The following is a 23,331-nucleotide window of genomic DNA, read 5'->3' on the forward strand; positions in this document are numbered from 1 at the left end:
AATGTGGGACATTTTGGAATTTCCTCCCCTTTGCTTCTTCACCTCTGCTGCTTTGAGATCCTCCTTAAAATCCATCTCTTTGACCAAGCTTTTAGTCATCCCTCCTACTCAGTCATACTTTATAATGTTACAGATGCAAAATAATCTTCAGTTGGTTTTACTGACTCCTCCGGAAGAATACAGTTAGTTGCTAATTCACCTCAGGATATGCCTACTTAGACCAATTAGACTTTGTGGTCTTAAAGGGATGCAAATCCATTTTATCAGTGGAATGAATACATTGTGGTATAACTGCGCTGCTCTTATAAAATAGTGAGTCCCATACCAGTAGCAACACCACAGGAAATCCACTAGTATTATTCTAAAATTTGTTGATGAGACTAAACTCTGTGACTAGATAATGAATGTACTGGAGACTGACACATTCAAACAGATCTGGAACAATGCTGTCAAAACTTGTTTAACTTACGTTTACAATAAATTATTTTTCCCAGAGCTCGAAACAGGAAGAGAGATATGTCCTTGCTTCCAATGGCGTGTAGGGCACCTCCCTTTTCATTTGCCTTTGAAGACTTTCCTTTATATTTTCCTCTTGAAGATGTGCCTGCTTTGACTGAAGTTTTTCCTTTACTGTTCAATAACTGATTTTGTTCCAATGGGCAGCCTGAGTTGTCAAAAGATGAACATGTTTATGCACACGCATGCACACACAGATACTGCAGTTATAGATTGGACTGCAGTGCAAATGAGAAAAAAAATTTAAAAGTCAACCAATTAAAACAGGGTATTATCACTTCAAAATCTATTGCTACATAGGCACCTTCAACAAGATTCACATTTCATGATTAAGACAGATAAAAACAATTTAAAGTAGGAGAGGTCACAGTGAATTCATCACTGGACTGACTCGCATTACAGTCATGTAACAACTGATACTACATCATATTTGTAAAGGTCTTTTGTGTTCAAATTTCAATTTTTCTACCTTCCTCTCTTAACGGCAGTGAAACATGCTGGCGTATTGTTCCACAACCACCAAAAGCCCTCTGGTGTCTTGACCTAGTCACCAGTCTTCAAATGTGAACCCAGACTTTTAGTATTGGCAGGTTATTTGACTGTAGAAACAGTCACAGCTCAGTTTGATCCTGTTCTCATCCAATTCCCATACAGATACGTTTTCAGCAGGTGTCATTATTAAGTGATCAGAAGCAGAACTGACTGCTCTTTATGATCCCTAGCTCAGGCAAGCTGAAGCAGATTGTAGCATTCCCTATCCCTGCCCCAGCAGAGATCCATCAACTCTAAGAGTGAACTGGGACTTTCCCAATACGTACAGCTCAGTACAATACCATCAGTTCATTTACCAACAAAGCAAAGCAAGCAGACTTTCAATCTATCTATATAATACATAACGTCTGTGCACACTTACTATGAGCTCTTGCCGTTATAAATGTGGGCATAGGAATTTATAACGGAAACTGCCCATGTAAGCTTGTCGCACTGTAATTACGACTCCCGCCTGTGATGGTGCTGTAATGCCTCACTTTTGCATCTTCTCGTTCCTTATCCTGTACTATGTCTATGCTCCAACCAATTCTACTTCTCTACTTTCCAAAATGCCTCGTTTTGTCATTTAACCATAAATAATATAAAACAAAATATTAAATAAAAATAAGGACAGAACGCATGAGTTTAAAATAAGGGCTGAACTAAGTCCGCGAAGTCCAATTATCCCTCACTCTCCAACTCCGTTTCACCTGAAGACTACGCTTGGGCTCGACTTCCTATGGGAAATCGACAAGTATATATATTTTTCATTCCATAAATAGTTAAAAGTTTCAGGTTCATAATACATTTAATTGTTTACAATATGTTGGGTTCTAAAATTCATGCTAAACATTCCACGTTGTCCCAAATCTTTAGTAAACAAATATGAAAGTATTCATTTATTACTAATTCTATATTGTTAAAAAAAACTACTCATTCTGTATTGCTAAAAGATTTACTAAGTTAACTTATTTTAATTTTCCCTCTGTTAAATAATTACCTTTCACTGAAGCAAACTGGAGACTGTTTATTGCACTTCTGATATCTCCTGCGCTGCCTTTACAGAGCAACTCCAGTACAGTCTTGTTAGGAACAATAGTCTTCCCATTATTCTGCATTTCAGGATATTAAAAAAAATAATTAACTGTTCCATTTTTTGAGGGAGTGGGGGAGATCAGACATTATTTTTATCCCATGTGCTGGCTGATTAATTTCAATATATGGAGCTGATCATGTAACATTAATTGCATATTAATGCATAATTGAGCAAGAGATGTCCATTTTGAAAACACCCGACTGCAAGCACAAGTTCAAAGCATGATTATAAAGACTGAGTTGAAAAGGATGCACAAAATGTAGTTATATCATACATTTACAAAAAGTCAATGTGAAGCATATTCAAATGAGCACTAAAAGCAGTTCTGGTTAGACATGCAGACATATTTCATCCAAACTGGTCCTACATTCCTGTCTTGCTTTAAGGTAATATTCTGCTTTACCTTTATCTTTCTATTCTATTTGATATTTTACATACTTTGACGATTTCCCTTAAGCTGTCTTCTTAGATTGTAGAATTTGAGCTTCTGTAATTTTCCCTCATAGCTCATCTCCTTTAAATTTAGGATGAAGCCTGTTGTTCTTCTCTATACCTGCCCCAATATATGTATATCCTTTTTATGGCATGGTGTGCAGAACTGAATTTAGTACTCCAAGTGTGGCCTGACTAGTGCACTGTAAATCCTTAGCACAATTTCTGCTCTGGCAATGTATTCAAGTATCTTTTGTGGATGAAGACAGGGTCGAGCATGGCTGCAGTACTCCTTACGGATGAACAGTCTGCTGACTCTCATTTTGAAGGCTCTTATAAGAAAGATGTTCACTTGCATGAGGTACCAGAGAGCTACTAGTGTCTATGGAACTGTAATCCAGCACAGATTACTGCACCTTGGAGTCCTGTGTTCAATTTTGGTAATCAAAATATAATAGAAACATTGAAGCCATAGAAGTGGTGCAGAGAAGAGCCATGGAGCTGATCCTTAATGTTTAAGGATTGAGTTGTTACAAAATTGAAAAACATAACTCTATTTGTGTTAAAATGAAACTTACCTTACTGGCCTCTAGAGAAGCTATTCTACTTAGAACTTTCAACATGCTTGTGGGAGCCACAGGATTAAAACTGCCAAATGAAAAGAAAGTGAATATGTTTAATATAATAGATTATGCCAAAATGGAAATTAAACAGAAAATCTTGATTTGGAATTCAACTTTGTCAGTTTTCAAAATACAACAAAATTAAACTTCAATAAATAAAAAAATGATGAGCTCTCCTAGTGGCTTCTTATTAGCTAATGTCCTTTAGGGAAGGAAACCTGCTGTACTTACAAGGTCTGGCCAATATGTGACTCCAGACCCACAGCAATGTGGTTGATTCTTAACTGCCCTCTGAAATGGCCTAGCAAGCCACTCAGTTGTAAAATCTCGCTAAAAAAAGTCATAAGAATCACTGTGGGAGAACCTTCACCACACGGACTGCAGCGGTTCAAGAAGGTGGCTTACCGCCACCTTCTCAAGGGCAATTAGGGATGGGCAATAAATGCTGGCCTTGCCAGCGACGCCCACATCCCATGAACGAATAAAAATAATAGCTGCTACTGAACCATGCTGACCAGCGAGTTCCAGGGTTCGATCTCTGGTCAAGACTAAGTTAACTCACCTTAACAGTGGATGAGGTGGTACAATTGGCCTCAGCACCTCTCAGGCTAGGGAGAGGGATAATACAAAAATCAGGAATTTGCTGTTTGTGACTTCTATCCAGTGACCCCTACTTAAAATGCAATTACTTTGACACTGGATAAAGATAGGATCAGACTTGGCTGCAATGCCCTCCATAATCGATTGGCTTGACCCATTGTCAAAGCCCTCGTGAAGAATGGCCATGTGGGAAAGATTCTTGGAAGACTGCTGGCAAAAGTGAAATCCTATCCAAACAAGAGTGAGCATCTTCATGACAGGATAGAAAATTTGCTCCCTACAACAGCAACTCAGGTGACTTTACAACCATTTATTCCATGTTGCTTGTGAGCATAATAGAAATATCACTTGTTTAAAAAATTGCCAATATTTCCCATGAACAATTTGAGGTTTTAAAATAATCCAGAAATTATTAATTTTTTAACTCAAGTTCACAACATACCTATTTTAATACATTCTGCAACGTGTTATTTTCACTGTTTTTAAAACCATTAAGAGCAAGCAAATTTATACAAGCCAAAGTCAAAAGAAACACCTCATCAGCCGAACCTGGATTTGTCATTAGTGAATCTAGAGTTGGTACTTGCCTGATATTAAAGATACCTAATTCCTCCTGGATGTCTTTAGGGAAGAGTAACCGCTGGTTGCTGTCTCCACTAACACTGTCAGAAATTATGAACACCAGAGGACATCTTGCCGTCTGCGTAAACTTCCTATTAAAAAGTAGAAATTGCTTAACTTTTCTTTCTATTTTTAAATTTATATTTTTAATGTATATATATATATATATATATACACACAACACAAAGAAAACATAGACATTCTAATACTCTTCTTCCAAAACATGTGTATTTACCATCAAAAATGCTTGTAATATAAGATTGTTTCCAGTATAGTCAGTCATTTCATACAGTATGTACATCAAGGAACAACTCTCAAATCTTCAAGACCATTGGCATCGACTTAAATGGAAATAAAACATAAACAAGACTTTTAGTTTAAGGACGTAAAGAGTATTTGACCTTGACTCATATGGTTTTGGTTACATGAACAACTCAATATTTTTACCGCCTTGGTTTCAAAAAAATCCAAGGGGAAATTTTACTAAAATGATTGCCGAGTAATATATGTGCATGGCTAAAACAGGGGTAGGCATGGGGAAAGAATGATGTTGCAAAATCCCTTGGAGAAGACCTTGCCACCCACTCTTCGATGAGATTGCAGAGCCTGGCAGAAGTTGGATCGCTGAAGACTCTTGGTTCTGGAAAGTGAAAGTTTTGTTAAGTGTGCAAATATTATGAAAATTTCAATTTCCCAAAGTTTACCCAGAGAATGGTCCAGCCCCAAAAATGGTCATGGTGGAAAGTCATTCCTTGCCGTTGACTTTTTCTTTCTTAAAATAGTGTAGTACTGGGTTAGGACAGTTTCTCAGATAATTGCATTTTTCATTTCCTTTTTATACAAAAAGCAGGACAAATCCAATCCGGCCAATTACCGCCCCATCAGTCTACTCTCAATCATCAGCAAAGTGATGGAAGGTGTCGTCGACAGTGCTATCAAGCGGCACTTATTCACCAATAACCTGCTCACCGATGCTCAGTTGGGGTTCCGCCAGGACCACTCGGCTCCAGACCTCATTACAGCCTTGGTCCAAACATGGACAAAAGAGCTAAATTCCAGAGGTGAGGTGAGAGTGACTGCCCTTGACATCAAGGCAGCATTTGACAGAGTGTGGCACTAAGGAGCCCTAGTAAAATTGAAGTCAATGGGAATCAGGGGGAAAACTCTCCAGTGGCTGGAGTCATACCTAGCACAAAGGAAGATGTGATGTGGAGATGCCGGTGATGGACTGGGGTTGACAATTGTAAACAATTTTACAACACCAAGTTATAGTCCAGCTCTTGAAACATTTGCCTGAGGAAGGAGAAAATCTCCGAAAGCTTGTGAATTTAAAATAAAATTGCTGGACTATAACTTGGTGTTGTAAAATTGTTTACAAAGGAAGATGGTAGTGGTTGTTGGGACCAATCATCTCTGCCCCAGATACTGCTGCAGGAGTTACTCAAGGCAGTGTCCTTGGCCCAACCATCTTCAGCCGCTTCATCAATGACTTTCCCTCCATCAGAAGGTCAGAAATGGGGATGTTTGCTGATGATTGCACAGCGTTCAGTTCCATTCGCAACCTCTCAGATAATGAAGCAGTCCGAGCCCGCATGCAGCAAGACCTGGACAACATCCAGGCTTGGGCTCATAAGTGGCATGTAACATTCGCACCAGAAAAGTGCCAGGCAATGAGCATCTCCAACAAGAGAGTCTAACCACCTCCCCTTGACATTCAATGGCATTACCATTGCCAAATCTCCCACCATCAACATCCTGGGGGGTCACCATTGACCAGAAACGTAACTGGACCAGCCATATAAATACTGTGGCTACAAGAGCAGGTCAAAGGCTGCGGCGAGTGACTCACCTCCTGACTCCCAAAGCCTTTCTACCATCTACAAGGCACAAGTTAGGAGTGTGATGGAATACTCCCCACTTGCCTGGATGAGTGCAGCTCTAACACTCAAGAAGCTTGACACCATCCAGGACAAAGCAGCCCGCTTGATTGGCACCCCATCCACCACCCTAAACATTCACTCCCTTCACCACCGGCGCACTGTGGCTGCAGTGTGTATCATCCACAGGATGTACTGCAGCAACTCGCCAAGGCTTCTTCGACAGCACCTCCCAAACCTGCGACCTCTACCACCTAGAAGGACAAGAGCGGCAGGTACATGGGAACAACACCACCTGCACGTTCCCCTCCAAGTCACACACCATCCCGACTTGCCGCACAATCCTAACCAGGAGAAAGGCCTCCCTATTGAACTGTAGGTGGTGAAGGTATATCATGACCTGGTAGTTTTGTTGGGATCTATAGACCAGCATACTTGGGTAACATCAGGTCTGTACAGACCACCTCAGATGCAGCCGGATTTCCTTCTGATCATTCCACTGCAATTTCTCTTTACCTTCAGGTTTACTGAGGGCGAGGGATTCCCAGAAGAATGCCCATCGTAACATATTAGGGTACACAGCATAGAGTCTGGCCACAAGCTCCTGCCAGGCATGGTGTAATGCTGTCCTCTGGGAAGGATACCCCAGAGTGCCAGAAAGGGCATTCTTCCTCGCAGCTACTTGGTGCAGCAGCGTCTCCACTTCATCAGCCATGGAACAGAGGGTCAAGTGCTGCACTGCTCCATCACTTGCCCGCCAATTTTGTTTCATGCCTCTGCACGAGGTTTTCTTTCCTTTAATTTTTGCTTGGCACTTGTCTTCTCCCAAATCCCCTTTCCACATTCAGCCTTAACAAAGACTTCCAAAAAGGTGAATCACATTTTCTGCCTTTCTGAGAGTTGTAAGAATTTTTGTCTCCATTATGGCCATTTACCTTTAAATACTCTCTTCACACTTCAGCTAAAATGCAATTTTGCAGTTTCAGCACCGCCTCCCCTCACCCCCCCAAAAAAAAATTAAGTCTAGCTCCCTGCACATGGTAAAGCAACGCAAGCAACTATGGATAATTATACAAATCAGTTGACCCTGCTCACGGCGTAGTTGGCCAATTTTGCACTAGCAGCTAAGGATTCGAGCCAACACTTAGCCTGGTCTGCAAATGTCAGCCCTCGAATTCCAATTTAGTTTGCTGTGTTTTCTATTTATACCATGATATTTTCAGATTTGTTTACATTTTTCATACTGTAAATTCTGATCTGTTGGCTTCAGGGGAAGGGGGTGTGTTGGAGCAATTCCAGATGTTGTCCTTGTTCAGTTAGTCATGTCCCTGAGTTCAGACCATCAAAGGGGGTAGTTTATTACCTGCATGGGAAAACTGGTTTGAACTTGCAACAGACCTATAGAAGCTGAAGGCAAAATTAACACTACCAGACAAGATCTCAAAGAAAGGGCACAGAGATTTGAACCCCAGGACAAGTTGGAGGGATACTGTTGTGTTTCAGGGCTGAACCACATGAGCAGCTGGAAGGAAACAGCCATTGAGAGACCTAGATCATGAGAGAAGATGAAGGGAAACTCTGATGAGAGAAACATGGATTGCGGAAAGGCCTGGAGACAGACTACTGGAGAAAGATCTGAACAGAAAAGCAACAAAAACAAAGCTGCTGCAGAGATCTGTTTTGTTCTGTAGGAGATGGAAAGGAAGCCAGTGAAAATTATTGGGGGAAAAATTGGTTAAGGGACCGTTCTGGGCGACGTTAGCGCTGTGCTAACACCCTGCACCCGACAGACCCTGGGCAGGCAAGTCGCAAGTTTGGTCTCAAGACAGCACTTACCTGCAATCAGCGTTCCTTTCCAGGCCTTGCACATGGAATGAATGCAATTTGCACTTTCCACCACCAGAGGGAGCACCATCTCTTAAAGGGAAGATATTTCTTAGAAATCTCTTAAAGGTAGCTTATGCCTGTTATTTGCTGAAAATAACAGTCCACTGTCTGCATGGAGTCTGAACAGAGATCAGACATCGCACACGTAAAACACAGATGCAGATCCTATCCCTATGTTTACACACTGATGAGATATGTTAAAACATTGAATAAAGGTTGCGAATTGCTAAATCCCACATCCTCCAATCTGCACATCAGACCTCACCAATCTGCCGATCTGAGTTGGTATGCCTGCGAGAGCGCATGCACTAAGGTTCTCTGCTGATGCACTAGAGACCTTGGGTGCAAGAGGTGGACAGAAGGAGGGACATCCATTATCCGCAGCAAAGGGGGGCGTGGGGAGCAAGAGCCCTCCAGACATATACTCGAAAGAGGCAGCGGGGGACGAAGTCAATGCCAGGCGCACAGCATCATGAACATGGATGCAGTACAGGAACTTCTGTTCAATGCTTTGACATGAGTGGGCAAGGTGAGTGAGGTCAACTGTCAAGTGGCGTCTCCTACCAACTGCACCACACACTACATCCCCCATCCCCCACATACCAATAAACTCTTTCCATCAGTATTCAACTCTTCCCATCAGATGCTTCCTCCCGCCCTTATACATTACCACTGTTTCAAGCCGCCCACCCACAACACACAGGCCACACACACTGGCAGCTATTCAACCATGACAGGCACATCACCCAGACACACGCCTCGCTTTCTTGCAGGAGAAGGTGGTGCATATCAAGAGGCAGCAAGTGGCAGTGGCATTTAGCCCCTCGAGCCTGTTCCACCATTCAGTGCGATCATGGTGGATCTGTGACCTAACTCCATATACCCGCCCTAGCCCCATATGTCTTAATACCCTTGGTTCACAGAAATCTATCAATCTCAGATTTAACATTCACAAGTGAGCTAGCATCAACTGCCATCTGTAGAAGAGCATCTCCCACCCTTTGCATGTAGAAGCATTTCCTAACTTCACTCCTGCACGTCCTGGCTCTAAATGTTAGGCTATGTCCCCACGTCCTAGTATTGAAGTCCAGGAAACCTCCAAAAACGGTTACAAATGTCTCGGTAGCCAGAGGCAATAATCCAGCCACTAACCTATAAATCCTGCATGGTCCCTTTAATCAGCACCGGTGGGGGGGGGGGGGGGGGGGGGGGGGTGTCCTCCAGGGACTCTAAGACACGTTCAGATGGTTGGGGTTAGGACTGTGCGTTGAGTTGAGCGTTACGTCCCAAAATGGTGTCTATCACTTTAAATCAGCGTTGTACACTGATTGAAGCCATTTTCTCCCTACTTTACATGATTCAAGCATTTCTTATCTGCGCCTGCGCAAACTCCTATACCAAGATGGCGTCTGGCGCACGTCATGTAGGAAACGTGCATGCGCATCCAAGACGCCATCTTGGATGTCGGAGAGGTCGTGTAGCGCCGAAAGAACAGGCGCTACATGGCCCAATTTAGCACCCATTGTGTTTTATGTTATTAGCTACAGTATTTTTCAAATTGATGCAGCATTTTGTTTATTTGGGTGAATGGGACAGCCAGTACTTAGTAACAGTTGCTTTGAAGTTATTCAAAGTTTAATGTATTTTTTTTAAATCAGCACATGGTAAAGAGTCACTATTGATAGGCAGCTTAGAGGAAGTTTCGCACTTGGCTCTCCCAGTGGACAGCTTTGCCAGGAGCACACAATAAGAAAATTACACCTCATGCTTTTAATTTTTATATATTAGTGCTGTCTGAATGGCAATTCTATACCTACTGCTTAGTACTTTTAGAAAAAGGCTCAGAAAACTGTAAATGGATCAGTTTATTCTATAAATAGTATTTATTTTTAGTGATAAATAATTACTTTTGAAGAACTTACCGTAAGATATCATGCATGCATGAAGGTTCTCTATAAAACTGATTAGGAATATCCTATGAAACAAGAATGAGTTTTATCAATAAAGCAGCACAATAATTTTTATCTAAATGAACAGAAAGCTCTGATGTCCATTATAAAGTTCAAACACTCTTTGGTATTGAGTGATCGATATTTTGGTATTCCAGAATACTGAAAGACAGTTGCTTGTCCCTACTGGACAATTAATATTTTAACTGAGTACAGAACATTCTTTTCAACTTTAAAAAAAATACAAAAATGATCTTGCATATTTCAAAAGCCATTTTTTTAAAAAACAGGAATGAGTAGAACCACCGAACATTTGTTAAGATGCACTGGATCAGGAACACACTATTGTTTTGTCTCAAAAATGTTACTATATTACTTAAAGGATTAATACCCCTTCATCAAATAGATACGTTGCTCCACGGGTTAACTCTTCCCGCAATAGAACAAGTAATGGCATTCAAAAAGATTGGACTCACTTCCACAAGAATCAGCTTCTTGTCTGTCTCCTGGGTATCTCCCAGCAACTGGAGTTTTTTGTACTTGTTGGCTCGTAATAAAAATTCTTGAAATAGAGCAGACTGCGACTTGCTGACATACACCTGAAAACTTGACTCTGAGGTCAAAGGATATATTTACATAGATTGGGGAAAACTGAAGTTCACATTCTATCCAATAAGTAAAGTTTACATATATTAAAATAAAAGATGCATGTTATTCTGTGGTGAGTTGCACAAGAGACCTTTATGCTGGGTGAGTGATTAAGCAGCAAAACACTAATGGTAGGTAGGACTGAATTTTTATATTACTTAAGAAATTAGGAGCAGGAGTAGGCCATACGACCCCTCGAGCCTGCTCTGCCATTCAATAAGATCATGGCTGATCTTCTACCTCAACTCCACTTACCCACCCTATTCCCGTATCCCTTGATTCCCTTAGTGTCCAAAAATCTATCAATCTCAGTTTTGAATATACTCAACGACTGAGCATCCACAGCCCTCTGAAATCCAAAGATTCACAACCCTCTATGAGTGAAGCAATTTTTCCTCATCTCAGTCCCAAATGGCCAACTCCTTATCCTGAGACTATGACCCATAGTTCTAGACTTTCCAGCAAGGGGAAACAGCCTGTCAGCATCTACCCTGTTAAGCCCTCTGAGAATTTTATGTTTCAGTGAGATCACCTCTCATTCTTCTAAACTCCAGAGAATACAGGCCCATTCTACTCAATCTGTCCTCATAGGACAACCCTCTCATCTCAGGAATCAATCTAGTGAACCTTCATTGCATCACCTCTAAGGCAAGTATATCCTTCTTTAGGTAAGGAGACCAAAACTGTACACAGTACTTCAGGTGTGGTCTCACCAAAGCCCTATATAATTGCAGCAAGACTTCCTTACTCTTATACCCGTTGCAATAAAGGCCAACATACCATTTGCTCTCCTAATTGCTTGCTGTACCTGCATGTTAACTTTCTGTGATTCATGTACAAGGACACCCAAATCCCTCTGAATACCAACATTTCTTAGTCTCTCACCTTTTAAAAAATATTCTGCTTTTCTATTCTTCCCACCAAAGTGGATAATTTCACATTTCCCCACATTATACACCATCTGCCACCTTCTTGCCCAATCACTTAACCTGTCTATATCCCTTTGCAGCCTCCTCACAACTTAACTTTCCCACCTAGCTTTGTATCATCAGCAAACTTGGATACATTACACTTGGTCCCCTCATCTAAGTCACTGATAAAGATTGTAAATAGCTGAGGCCCAAGCACCGATCCTTGCGGCACCCCACTAGTTATACCCTGCCAACCCGAAAATGACCCGTTTATTCCGACTCTCTGTTTTCTGACCGCCAACCAATCCTCAATCCACGCTAATATATTACCCCCAATCCCATGAGCCCAAATCTTGTGTAACAACCTCTTGTGTTTCACCTTATCAAAAGCCTTTTGGAAATCCAAATATACTACATCCACTGATTACCCTTTATCTACCCTGCTAGTTACACCCTCAAAAAACTCTAATAGATTTGTTAAACATGATTTCCCTTTCATAAAACAGTGCTAACTCAGAAAATCATACTATGATTAAGCAAAGTGGCCTGTTACCACATCCCTAATAATAGATTCTAGCATTTTCCCTCCTACCGATGTCAGGCTAACTGGCCTATAGTTCCCTGTTTGCGCTCTCCTTCCTTTCTTTAGCCATTATTAACTTCAGCTCTTAGTTGAAGGGCTCTTTTTCAGCTTTGAGACCTGAACTGGCAATTCTTCAGGAAGAAGCCATAAAAGGGAAGAAAACAGAATTTGCCTGACAGGTGGGAGAAGTATTTTATTACAAAATAACTACATTCAAAGTACTGTCCCCTCCCCCATCCTCTGTATGATTTACCTTTAAACAAAAGTAAAAAGACTACTTATGCAAACTTAAAAGATATGGTGTGAGAAACTAAAACAAATAAATCTGCTCTACTAAAGACAGAAACAAACCTATTAGGGATTCTGCCCAATTGTTCCATATGGAACTGAAATTGAGACCAAAGTTAGTTCCCAATTATAATCTTTACTTATCCTCAGCCTGCCCCTAGGGAGTGAGCATCACAATCTTCGCCAATCCTTCTTAAAAAAAAAATGGGGATGGGGTGCAACTTTTCTTATTGCTCGAGCTCATCAAACATTGATGATCTCTGTATAGGTCGAAGGATCACATCAACTGCCTACTGAGGATTGTGGATTGCCAAAGAAAACAAATAGCATTTTCAAAATAACGATTGAGCAAAATTAAATGTTAGGAAGTTGACTGGCAATTTGACACAGTTGACAGTTCCTTTGCATCATGTCTCTACTTCTGGAACTCCCCTACTACAATCAACCAATTGGCAGCTATGCAACGGTTTGGTAAATAAATAATTTAACCTGAGTTTTAATTAGCACCATATTCCAAGGATGGAACTGTGATTAATATAAACAATTCAGCAAATATTTACTCATATTTTTTGCATCATAGAGTGTTCTCCTATACTATACATAGGCCTAGAATTGTCCATTTCTAGTGCCTCTACCTTGTGTTTGTAATTTCATCCCCAGCATTATTGGAAACATCCCGTGAGAAAAGTTTGACAAGTGATCAAACTTAGTTATCAGCTTCCTCTGCTGTGTTCACATTTTGTTGTCTTAAAGTGCTATGGAACATTGTTGGGCCTATCAAATGAGCTAATGTAAAATGGGCAATGAACAACTGCAATAGACTACACTCTCCCACTTCATACATAAAACTATGAATCTAGAACCTACGGTGTGATGTAATCTTGCACATACATGACTAACCATCGCACTGTTTGAGGATTCTTTGGGTTTTTTTTTAAAAAAGGCTTCCCTCAGTTGGTCGAACAACTGAGTTATATAGACCAAAAAAAAGTTCCAGTTTCAATCCTTGGTCTGAACTAAGTCGGCTGAGAGCCAGTTCAGTGGTTGTGGTGCTACAATTGGACAAATGTCTCTGAACTAATGAAAGAACTGAAGAAAAAGAAAGATCAGCCAGGGTTGCTGCTCATACTCACTACCAGTGACCCCTGCAGGAGATTGTGCCCATGTGAACATTGGGTGACAAATGGATCACATCCAGCTGTGAGGCTCCTGCCTCCTCTTCTCTCCTATCCTATCCCATCCCTACAAGCACACACTCTTATCTAGGCTCACAGATGAAGAATGCCCACTTGGACAAGATACTGAAGGGCAGACAGTGCCTGTGGAACTATATCCCAGCAGGAAATTAGCACTTTGAGGCAATTTGAGAAAATTGAACTACGTTCTGACGGAATCTCATCAGAATAAAATCCTTTTCTTCTTCAATTACAAACTGCATGACAACTTGGAAAAGAAAACATTGTTTCTTAACTCTCGAATTACACTGAATGTTTTCAGATTATGAAACAAAAACTTCCACCTATCCGATTTACAGCTTGAATCCATTGTGACAGTTCCCTGTCACTAACAAACTAAATCAGGATAAAGCAACAGCATTCAACACAAGTGTGGCCAGGGTAGGATGAATGAGGTATGCAACATTGTTCAAATTTCTTCACATTCAACCATAATCTGCTCTTACCAGTATTAAAGCTGTCTCTAAATTCTTCATGGTTTTTAAATTTGTTCTGAGATGAAGGGTTTGTCCATTCGAGTAGCTGAATTCCCTGCTCCTTTACAAGAACCTGTATAGTAGCAGTCTTGCCAGTGCCCGCAGCACCCGTTAGTAGTAAGATGGAATCACCCTTTGATATTCAAAAAATGTGGATTCAATTAAGATTCACATACCACAAAAATTTACAAAACTTTTTTGCTACTAAATTTCAACGTCCAAGGAAGACAGCAGGCAAACAATACATTGCATTGTAAGGAGGGTTGCACAATATTCCTTTTAAAAGTTAAAAATAGTTGTGATTAATTAGTTCCCCAAGTTCCCCAGTGGCTCAATTGATTAGGCAGTGAGTACCTGAGCCACAAAGACCAGGAAAGTCTTAGGATTGTGTGCAGAGCTGGCTGGTCTCAGCCAGGACAGTGGTAAGAACACTACAATTGGCCTCAGTGCCCTGATATTAAGGAGGGAACAAAATTAACAAAAAAAGGAAGGGAAAATATACTTCCCAATCTTATTTTTCTGTAAACACTTCTTTTTAAAATAATGAATGTTGATAACATTGTCATTAACAGTGACTATTATATGCATACAATTAACTGTGGTGTTTTTATCCTACAGCACAAGATTTGACTTAAAGAATGTCACACATCGGACTATTCTAGTTGACGTTTTTGAGGAGGTCACTAGCATGGTGGATGGGGGAGTTTCTATGGATGTTGTCTATACGGACTTCCAAAAAGCATATGATAAGGTTCCGCACAAGAGATTATTATTAAAAATGAGAGTATATGGAATTGAATGTAACCTTGTGACATGGGTCAGTAATTGTTTGGGAGGTAGAAGACAGAGAGTAGGGATAAAGGGCTTGTTCTCTGATTGGCGGGATGGGACAAGGGCTGTTCCCCAGGGATCTGTACAGGGGCCTTGGCTTTTCACTATATATATTAATGATTTGGATGAAGCAATAGAGTGTTGTATATCCAAGTTTGCAGATGACACAAAGTTAGGAGGCACAGTAAGTTGTGTGGATGGAAGCAGGAAGTTACAAAGGGACACAGACAGATGGAGTAAGTGGGCAAAAGTATGGCAGATGGAGATCAATGTGGGGAAGTGTGAGGTCATCCACATTGGATTTGAGAAAGATAAATCAGAATATTTTCTTAATGTTGAGAGACCAGGAGTGTAAGATTGTACCCTTGCTCGGAGCACAGTGGGTAAGTGAAATAGCTATAATGGCGTCTGCACGTGTATCTTTTCTTTTATATGATTGTATGTAATTAAAAACTCTGGTGCAGGATGTATGAATTGAGCAGGACTGATATCAGGGCTCTCTGATTACAACAACTTGCAAGAAAGGCACCCAGCCTCTGCATTCCACCTTCTGGCTTGCTCAAGAAATATTGGCTAAAAGATCCTTGATTCAGTTGAAGCTGGGACCCTTATCAAATACTGGGTACCATAAATAATGGAACCTGACAAGGCAGGCCCATAAAACCTAGCTTGAAATTTGAAGGAGAAGGGAGGACCTGGTCCGGAATCGGAGGGAGTCAGGGGTGGCCGGGGGAACCATGGATTCCCAGCCTTGACACAGGGGCAAGACCCGATAACGTGAGGTAAAAACAGCTTCAAGCCACTGTGTAAAGTCATGATTGGTTTCGGCCAGAGGTGGGACACAAGCTGCTTTTGCAGTCCCCTGAAAGGTGGGAGGTAACAAGGAAGCTGACCCCTTTTTCTTTTCAAGACCAAGAACTTGAAGCACCGTTGGACACCTTGCCTTTTTGGGAGACCCCAATATGGCAAGGACCCTTGTCAATAGCTGGCCCTGGGCCCACCCCCAAAAGTGGCATAAAAAGAGCACCTCGCACTGATATCAGGTTGTAGACACATAGCAGGAGTAAGGTAACTACGGCTGACTTTGGAGGCCCACCAAGCAGCGAGAAGAGGCTCCAGGCGGAGCAGGACTGAGGACGAGGAGTCCAAGAGGTCACCCCAGGCGGGGCAGAAGACGTGTGAATCAACGAGGATACTCAAGACGGGGTGGAAAGCGCGCTATCTTCAAGATTCCCGAGGTGGACACAACTCTACTCAGTACGGACCAGGTGATATAATCTCTTGCTCTGCATTGTAAACCACTGCCCCAACACTGAGTGTGTTGGTCCTTCTGTGAATTTCAATAAAGCACCTTTTTACCAAATTGAAGTCAGGTCAATTATCAATAACTGAGAGTAAAATCTTAAGAATTTAATTACATACAATCATATAAAAGAAAAGATACACATGCAGACACCATTAAAGTTATTTCACTTGCCCACTGTACTATGAGCAAGGATACAATCTTACAGGAGCTGTGGAGCAGCAAAAGGATTTCAGTATCCATGTACACAAATCACTAAAAGCGAGTGCACAGGTACAAAATGTACTCAAAAAGGCTAATGGAATGTTGGCCTGTATCTCAAGGTGGTTGGAATTCAAAAGTGAGACAGTGATGCTTCAGTTCTACATTGCCTTGGTTAGACCCTATCTGGAATACTGCGTTTAGTTTTGGGCACTGAACCTCAGGAAAGATACATTGGTCTTGGAAGGGGTATAGTTCAGATTCATCAGAATGATACCAGGGCTTAAAGGGTTAAATGATAAGCACAGGTTGCATAAACTTGGCTTGTATTCCCTTGAGTTTAGAAAGTTAAGGGGTGATCTAATCAAGGTATTTAGAATGATAAAGGGATTCGCTACAGTAGATGCCGAGAAACTGGGTTCAGCTGTATTGCTTCCAATGGTGAAACAGCTGGTCAACTTTTCCTGTTTAAGCACACAGATGCAGGAAGGCCAGTTGGGTGAGCAGCAGGAGCGTTACAACTCCTGTAGAACAATGCCCCAGCACAAGTCACTGCTAAAGTTTATCGCAGCATAATCTCCCATAGCAGTGGCTGTCATTTTTAAAACACACGATTACAAGCATGATTCTATCTGGAAGTAGCATGTTTAAAAACACACTACTTCAAGTAAATTCAGGAGGGAGAGAGCAGCATAAACCAGGACTAAAGTTGGAATTCAGGTGGGAGAAAGCAGCAGTAAGGAATACTTAAGTCAGATGGGAAAGATAACTATTTGAAAATGTAATATATGGAAAGAAACTTGCATATCTATAGTAGCTTCAGGACATCATAAAGCACTTCACAGCCAATTAATTATTTTTGAAGTATAGTTAGTGTTTTGTAGACAAACATGGCAGTCAATTTGTACGCAGCAAGGTTCTGCACACAGCAATTAATTAAATGACCAGTTGAAGTATTTTGGTCATACCTGATTGAAAGATAAATGTTGGCCAATACACTGGGAGAACTCCCCTGCTGTTCTTCAAATAGTGCCACGAGCTCTCCCTCAGCACTGGACTGAAGTTTCAGCCAAGATTTTGTGCTCAAGTTCTGAGTGGGGAATGACACCACGACTTTCTGACTCAGAGGCAAGTGTACCACCGCTGAGCCAAGCTGACACTTGGAGCCAGAGGAGAGGGGTGGGATGCCATTCAGCCATATTTGGATCTGGCTTTCTAAGAACGCAATTTTACCCATAAATGTCCTGTGATTTTCGACACATTTCTCATGACAAGTCACTAGACTCGGTCATCTCCTCTGGAGCAGGAGAGGAGAGAAACTACATTCATGTTCTGAACTATATTTTAGCATTAAGTTAAAAATTCAATGAAGATCACAAGAAAATGAAAGCAAAACAAATATAGTGACGCACCTGGTAGTGGTTTCTCTCTATTGTATGGGCTTTTAGCCAATTATCAACCTCTTCAATTTTCTTCTTGTGAACTGCAAGTTCACCCTGAAACAGGAGAGAAGGCAAAATGACAATATTAAGTGAAACACCATCATGCCGGTGATCAAAAGCTTAGCACAGGCTGTACCGATGACAGGGTTCTGACTGAGGCAAAGCCAAGATGTTGACTAGAATGGATTGTGAAGATTATAGACTTTTAAAATGAACCTTTAAGTACAGAACATGTACAAATTTACAAAACATTTTGAACAATCTGAACATTCTAGTGCAATGCACTGCTTTGAAGTTAGAAATTGTACTTTGTTTTTACACACATCTGGGATATAAGCCCTAGTCACATACATACACATACAGCAGGACAAACATTTGAGGTGACAGCTGTGGTTCAGTGGTAGCACTCTCGCCTCGGAGTCAGAAGGTTGTGGATTCAAGTCCCACTCCAGAGACTTGAGCACAAAATCTAGGCTGACACTTCAGTGCAGTACTGAAGGAGTGCTCCACTGTTGGAGGTGCCATCTTTCGGATGAGACGTTAAATCGAGACCCCTTCTGCCCTCAGGTGGACGGAAAGGATCCCACGGCACTATTCGAAGAAGAGCAGGGGAGTTCTCCCTGGTGTCTTGGCCAATATTTATCCCTCAACCAACATCACTGAAAACAGATTATCTGGTTATTATCGTACTGCTGTTTGTGGGACCTTGCTGCCACGTTTTCTATAGTACAACAGTGACCACACTTCAAAAGTACTTAATTGGCTGTAAAGTGCTTTGGGACATCCTGAAGTCATGAAAAGCACAATACAAATGCAAGTCTTTCTTTATTTAACACGAGCACACAGAATGAGAAATGGCCCGTGGGCCCAGTCAAACTAGCTCCTCCCACAGACCATGCACAATCCACGCTGCCACCAAATCCACTCAAGCTTCTGAGAAAGGTTCAAAGTTCTTCCCCTTCATCTGTCCCCAAAGGTAAATCAATTAAAGCTCCAAAACACCTTTTCTATCGAATTCTGCCACCCACACAATTCATCCCCAACCAGTTACCATGACATTTCTATGCCCTGGCAGCTCAGGAAGCATCATGATCCACACAGATCTTGAACATCTCTATTTTTCTTATCTTTATAACCTTTAGTCCTGTTCCTAATAAGATACGCATCTGGCTCTTTAAAAAAAAAAGTTATGAATGCAGCTTGAATTGAGAGTCTATTCTGCATATCTTTAACTCCATAGGGAAAACAAATTCCTTCTAATCTTCTTGCTTGATGCTTGCTAATCTTATATTCCTGACCTCCAGGTGTATGCTCCCTGAATTTAGCAGCACTTCCTGTATTTAAAATTCAAAAACTACAACAGGAATAGTGGCTTGGTTGAAATTGTTCGCGAATAAGAAGGCATTAAAACTGACCCAACTGAACATTGGCAAAGATGAGAGAAAATTGTCTTTAACCTGTTTAAGAGTGTTGCATGGTGGAGTCACCAAGGAATGAAAGGACACACTTTTAATTTCCCCCTCTCTAGTGAGACCTCAGTCAGTCTTGCTGTTGAAACTTGGAGGGATACTTGTTGCCAGGCTGCATCGCATGCCTTCTAGTCATTGATTGGTGAAAAGAACTGAAAGGTCTAAGATCAAATCATTCACCTGCAGGAACTATGTGGTTGACAACACTGAGGGTTAATGTGGAAAACAAGTGGAATTTATACCCTACTTTGGAAAAAAACACATATTTACCATTTGTGTCTGCCGTGTTTTGGGATTTTCAACCATTTTTTCCATAGAAAGGATTTGGATATGATTTACACTGAAGTGTTGCTTTGAGTTAAAGTGAGTTCACAAAGTTTTAAAATCTACCTCACAGACATGTGCCAGAACAAAGAGGGGATTGATGTTAATGAGCTCACTTGAGAGGTAGCACGCAGCCACTGAAACAGTTACCCACAACGATCTGGGACAATAGGGGATTTATTATCTCATTTAAGACACTTCCAGGAGGCACTCACAACATGAGGCGGTCTGGCTAGGCCTTCACTGGGTGGGGGAGGGTTAGCCAATTTAATTGGCAGCTCTACTGACCAGGGTCAGTTGCCACAAAGGCTGCCAAGTATCACAGAATGGAGCCAAATCTCCTTTAAGAAAAAAGCCAGCCTAGGCCAACATAGAGACAAAGACTGTCCAAGAAAAAGGAACCTTTATTAGCCTGCTAAAAAGACCAATGTGTCTTGTTTTTCTTATTTGCGAGGAGAGACTAAAGTTATGTTGTATTAAGATGAGATTTGCTAAAACTGTTATCCTGTACATTCACTTACTAACTGTAAAATAAATCAGCTTAATGATTTGTATTTGGCCTTGTTCCATTAAAGTGTTCATCAGTCTGCCTTTCAGAAAATGGACAAACGCAAGTGAGGGCATGTGCGAGGATCACAATATCCAATTCATATACCAAGGGGTCTCACTGTTACACCCCCCACTCCTAACCTTCACCCTTGGGTTATGTAGCTGTACATCAAGATATTGGGTAGTGAAAGCAAACTCCCAAATGTGATGGATGTATGTCTGCTTAAGGGAGAGACTGGTGCCATTAGCCTAACAGAATATCTAAAGCAGACCCGAAAGTTATAACAGCATCTTAAACCTATGTGCATTGGCTGCAGAAGTAAGGACTCATTACATAGCAACAGAAGAGGCGACCATAGAAAGAAAGCATGGAAATCCGTTTTTAATCTACACACCTGCAATTCAATGGAACAGACCATAGAGTTTATTATATATCACGTTCGTACCTGTGTCTGAGGTCTATATTCATCGATCCAGGGTTCATTGGAATTTGAAGCTGAGTTTTGTCTACAGACATCTAAAACCTGCTCCACATCAGATATTTTTGTTCTTTTTCGGCTCTTTGTGCTGTTTAAGATGGAGGACTGCAATGTTGTGTCTCTTTCTGTCCAAAAAATGTTCTGAACTCCACCACTTGACCCTAAATGGCCAGATGGTTTACTGCCTGAAGTCACCGGTAAGGTAGAGTTGCTGATACCATCAAAAGATGGCTTCACCCAGTTTGTCACCTAAAATAAAAAATTTTAAAAGTGAGCAAACACTGCCACTCACTATGCATTTATCACACACAGACCTCGAGGAATTCGCTATATCATCAAGAGCAAGATTGTTACTATCAGCTGGAATTGTGTTGTGTTTACACAACTTAATTTTCATTGCATGATGTAATTAGTTTAATTTTTGTTTAAAATATAAATACATCTTGGTTCCAAAAGTAAGGCTTCCAGCTTATGATGAAATAAAGTATAGTAGACTTAAATCTTTAAATTGCAGGGTGCAATTAATTTGATTTCATCGTAAACTGAAAGGTTTATTTTTTGTTGACTTCTGATAATTCAATTAAAATTTACAGGAAAAAAGGCAATATCAACATGGGTATTTAATCACTGTGTGCAGTTTTATGACTTATTCATTGAAAACCTCTTTTAAAGTTAGCCACATAAATTCCAAATTCATCCCATTTTAGAAAGGCTCATTGAAGAAAAATAAATATCAGCCTTAATCAAGGACACAGTCTCAGAGAAATGTAACTCATTATGGATGGTAATAGTGTCAAAAAGCACACCCAAGTGTGCATGGCTTAATGTGCAATAACACTATTTACTAAACTTTCTAGTGTATTTACTACAATTGAAGCTTGAACTGTTCTACTTTTTCAAAAAGAATTTCATGTCTCTAATTCCTGTGATAATGCAACAAGAAAACAATCTGTGTTCTCAACCAAGGTGTTGTAACTGTGACAAGTCTCATATGATGCACAAACTATAATCCCAAAATACCAATGGTAAAACATATTTACCTTAGCAGAAACAACTTTTCTGCTGAGAGAAGATTTTGACATCATCAACTCTGCTGATAGACATAGGCGGGCTACGTTCTGCACCTTCAACAATAAAGTCACTTCTCACAAGTTCAGCTTGAGGAAGGGGAAAAAATGCCAAGTTTTAACTCAAATCATTTACCTCTATTGGTAGTTAATAAGTACTTAGTATTAACACAAAACATAAATTGGCACGCTGGGGCGAGTTTTTAGTTTTGCCCCATCATTGGTAAAACAACTAGCTTAGTGGATAAACATATTCTGCAGTGTAGTATTGAGACCAGCTAGACTTCTAATGTACGATGAGAAAACAAGGCATCATTACGTGTGACTCTGGGTGATTTATTTTGCGCTCTGGTGTTTTATTTAAGAAAAAAACAGAAAAAAAATTGCATGCCATGATCAAAAAAAAAACACAACTGGCTATCAACCATCAATCGGGCATAGGGTAACAATCCAAGATACTTGATTATTTGTACATAAAATACTCAAATTAGTTAAAACCAATATTTTTATATTTTGAATATTACCAAAATTTTTAGTGATTTAAATACTTCAAACATTTCATTTCAGGAATGCAAAAACATAAAAGGCAAATTATCTATGAAACCCAGTTTTTATTCTGAAGACCACAGTCTCCTTATAATTTTGAGTATTGCATGGTGCCAGGTTCAAACAAGCTGCGGACAGTTCAAATCCAGAAACGATAATCAGGGACAAAATTAATAGTCACTTGGACAAGTGTGGATTAATAAAGGAAAGCCAGCACGGATTTGTTGAAGGCAAATCGTGTTTAACTAACTTGATTGAGTTTTTTGATGATATAACAGAAAGGGTTGATGAGGGCAACATGGTTGATGTTGTGTATATGGACTTTCAAAAGGCGTTTGGTAAAGTGCCACATAACAGGCTTGTCAGCAAAATTGGAGCCCATGGAATAAAAGGGGCAATGGCAGCATGGATACGAAATTGGCTAAGTGACACGAAACAGAAAGTAGTGGTGAACAGTTGTTTTTCGGACTGGAGGAAGATATATACTGGTGTCCCCCCAGGGATCGGTACTAGAACCACTGCTTTTTAAAAAAAAATATATTAATGATTTGGACTTGGGTGTATAGGGCACAATTTCAAAATGTGCAGATGACACAAAATTTAGAAGTGTAGTAAACAATGAGGAGGATAGTAATAGATTTCAAGAGGACATACAGGCCAGCAGATGAAATTTAATGCACAGAAGTGTGAAGTGATGCATTTTGGCAGGAAGAATGAAGAGAGCCAATATAAACTAAATGGTACAATTCTTAAGGGGGTGCAGGAACAGAGAGACCTGGGGGTATATGTACACAAATCTTTGAAGGTGGCAGGGCAGGTTGAGAAAGCGGTTAAAAAGGCATACAGG

The 23,331-nt window shown here is 40.7% G+C and overlaps 1 protein-coding gene across 1 annotated transcript in view; it reads right to left on the reverse strand.

Annotated features, from left to right (window-relative positions):
• The window catches only part of rad17 (RAD17 checkpoint clamp loader component), a 49,504-nt gene that overhangs the window by 24,282 nt on the left and 1,891 nt on the right, over positions 1–23,331 (reverse strand). The window contains exons 2-11 of the mRNA XM_067982765.1: positions 21,912–22,028; positions 20,839–21,120; positions 18,021–18,104; positions 14,244–14,406; positions 10,609–10,745; positions 10,106–10,158; positions 4,386–4,511; positions 3,154–3,223; positions 2,048–2,159; positions 470–664 (exon numbers count right to left, since the gene is read on the reverse strand). Of these exons, the coding sequence (XP_067838866.1) occupies positions 470–664; positions 2,048–2,159; positions 3,154–3,223; positions 4,386–4,511; positions 10,106–10,158; positions 10,609–10,745; positions 14,244–14,406; positions 18,021–18,104; positions 20,839–21,120; positions 21,912–21,956 (1,267 nt within the window). The 5' untranslated portion in view covers positions 21,957–22,028. The remainder of the gene's footprint in view (positions 1–469; positions 665–2,047; positions 2,160–3,153; positions 3,224–4,385; positions 4,512–10,105; positions 10,159–10,608; positions 10,746–14,243; positions 14,407–18,020; positions 18,105–20,838; positions 21,121–21,911; positions 22,029–23,331) is intronic.

The sequence above is a fragment of the Heptranchias perlo genome, chromosome 4 (assembly GCF_035084215.1).
Source record: "Heptranchias perlo isolate sHepPer1 chromosome 4, sHepPer1.hap1, whole genome shotgun sequence".
NCBI classification, from domain to species: domain Eukaryota; kingdom Metazoa; phylum Chordata; class Chondrichthyes; order Hexanchiformes; family Hexanchidae; genus Heptranchias; species Heptranchias perlo.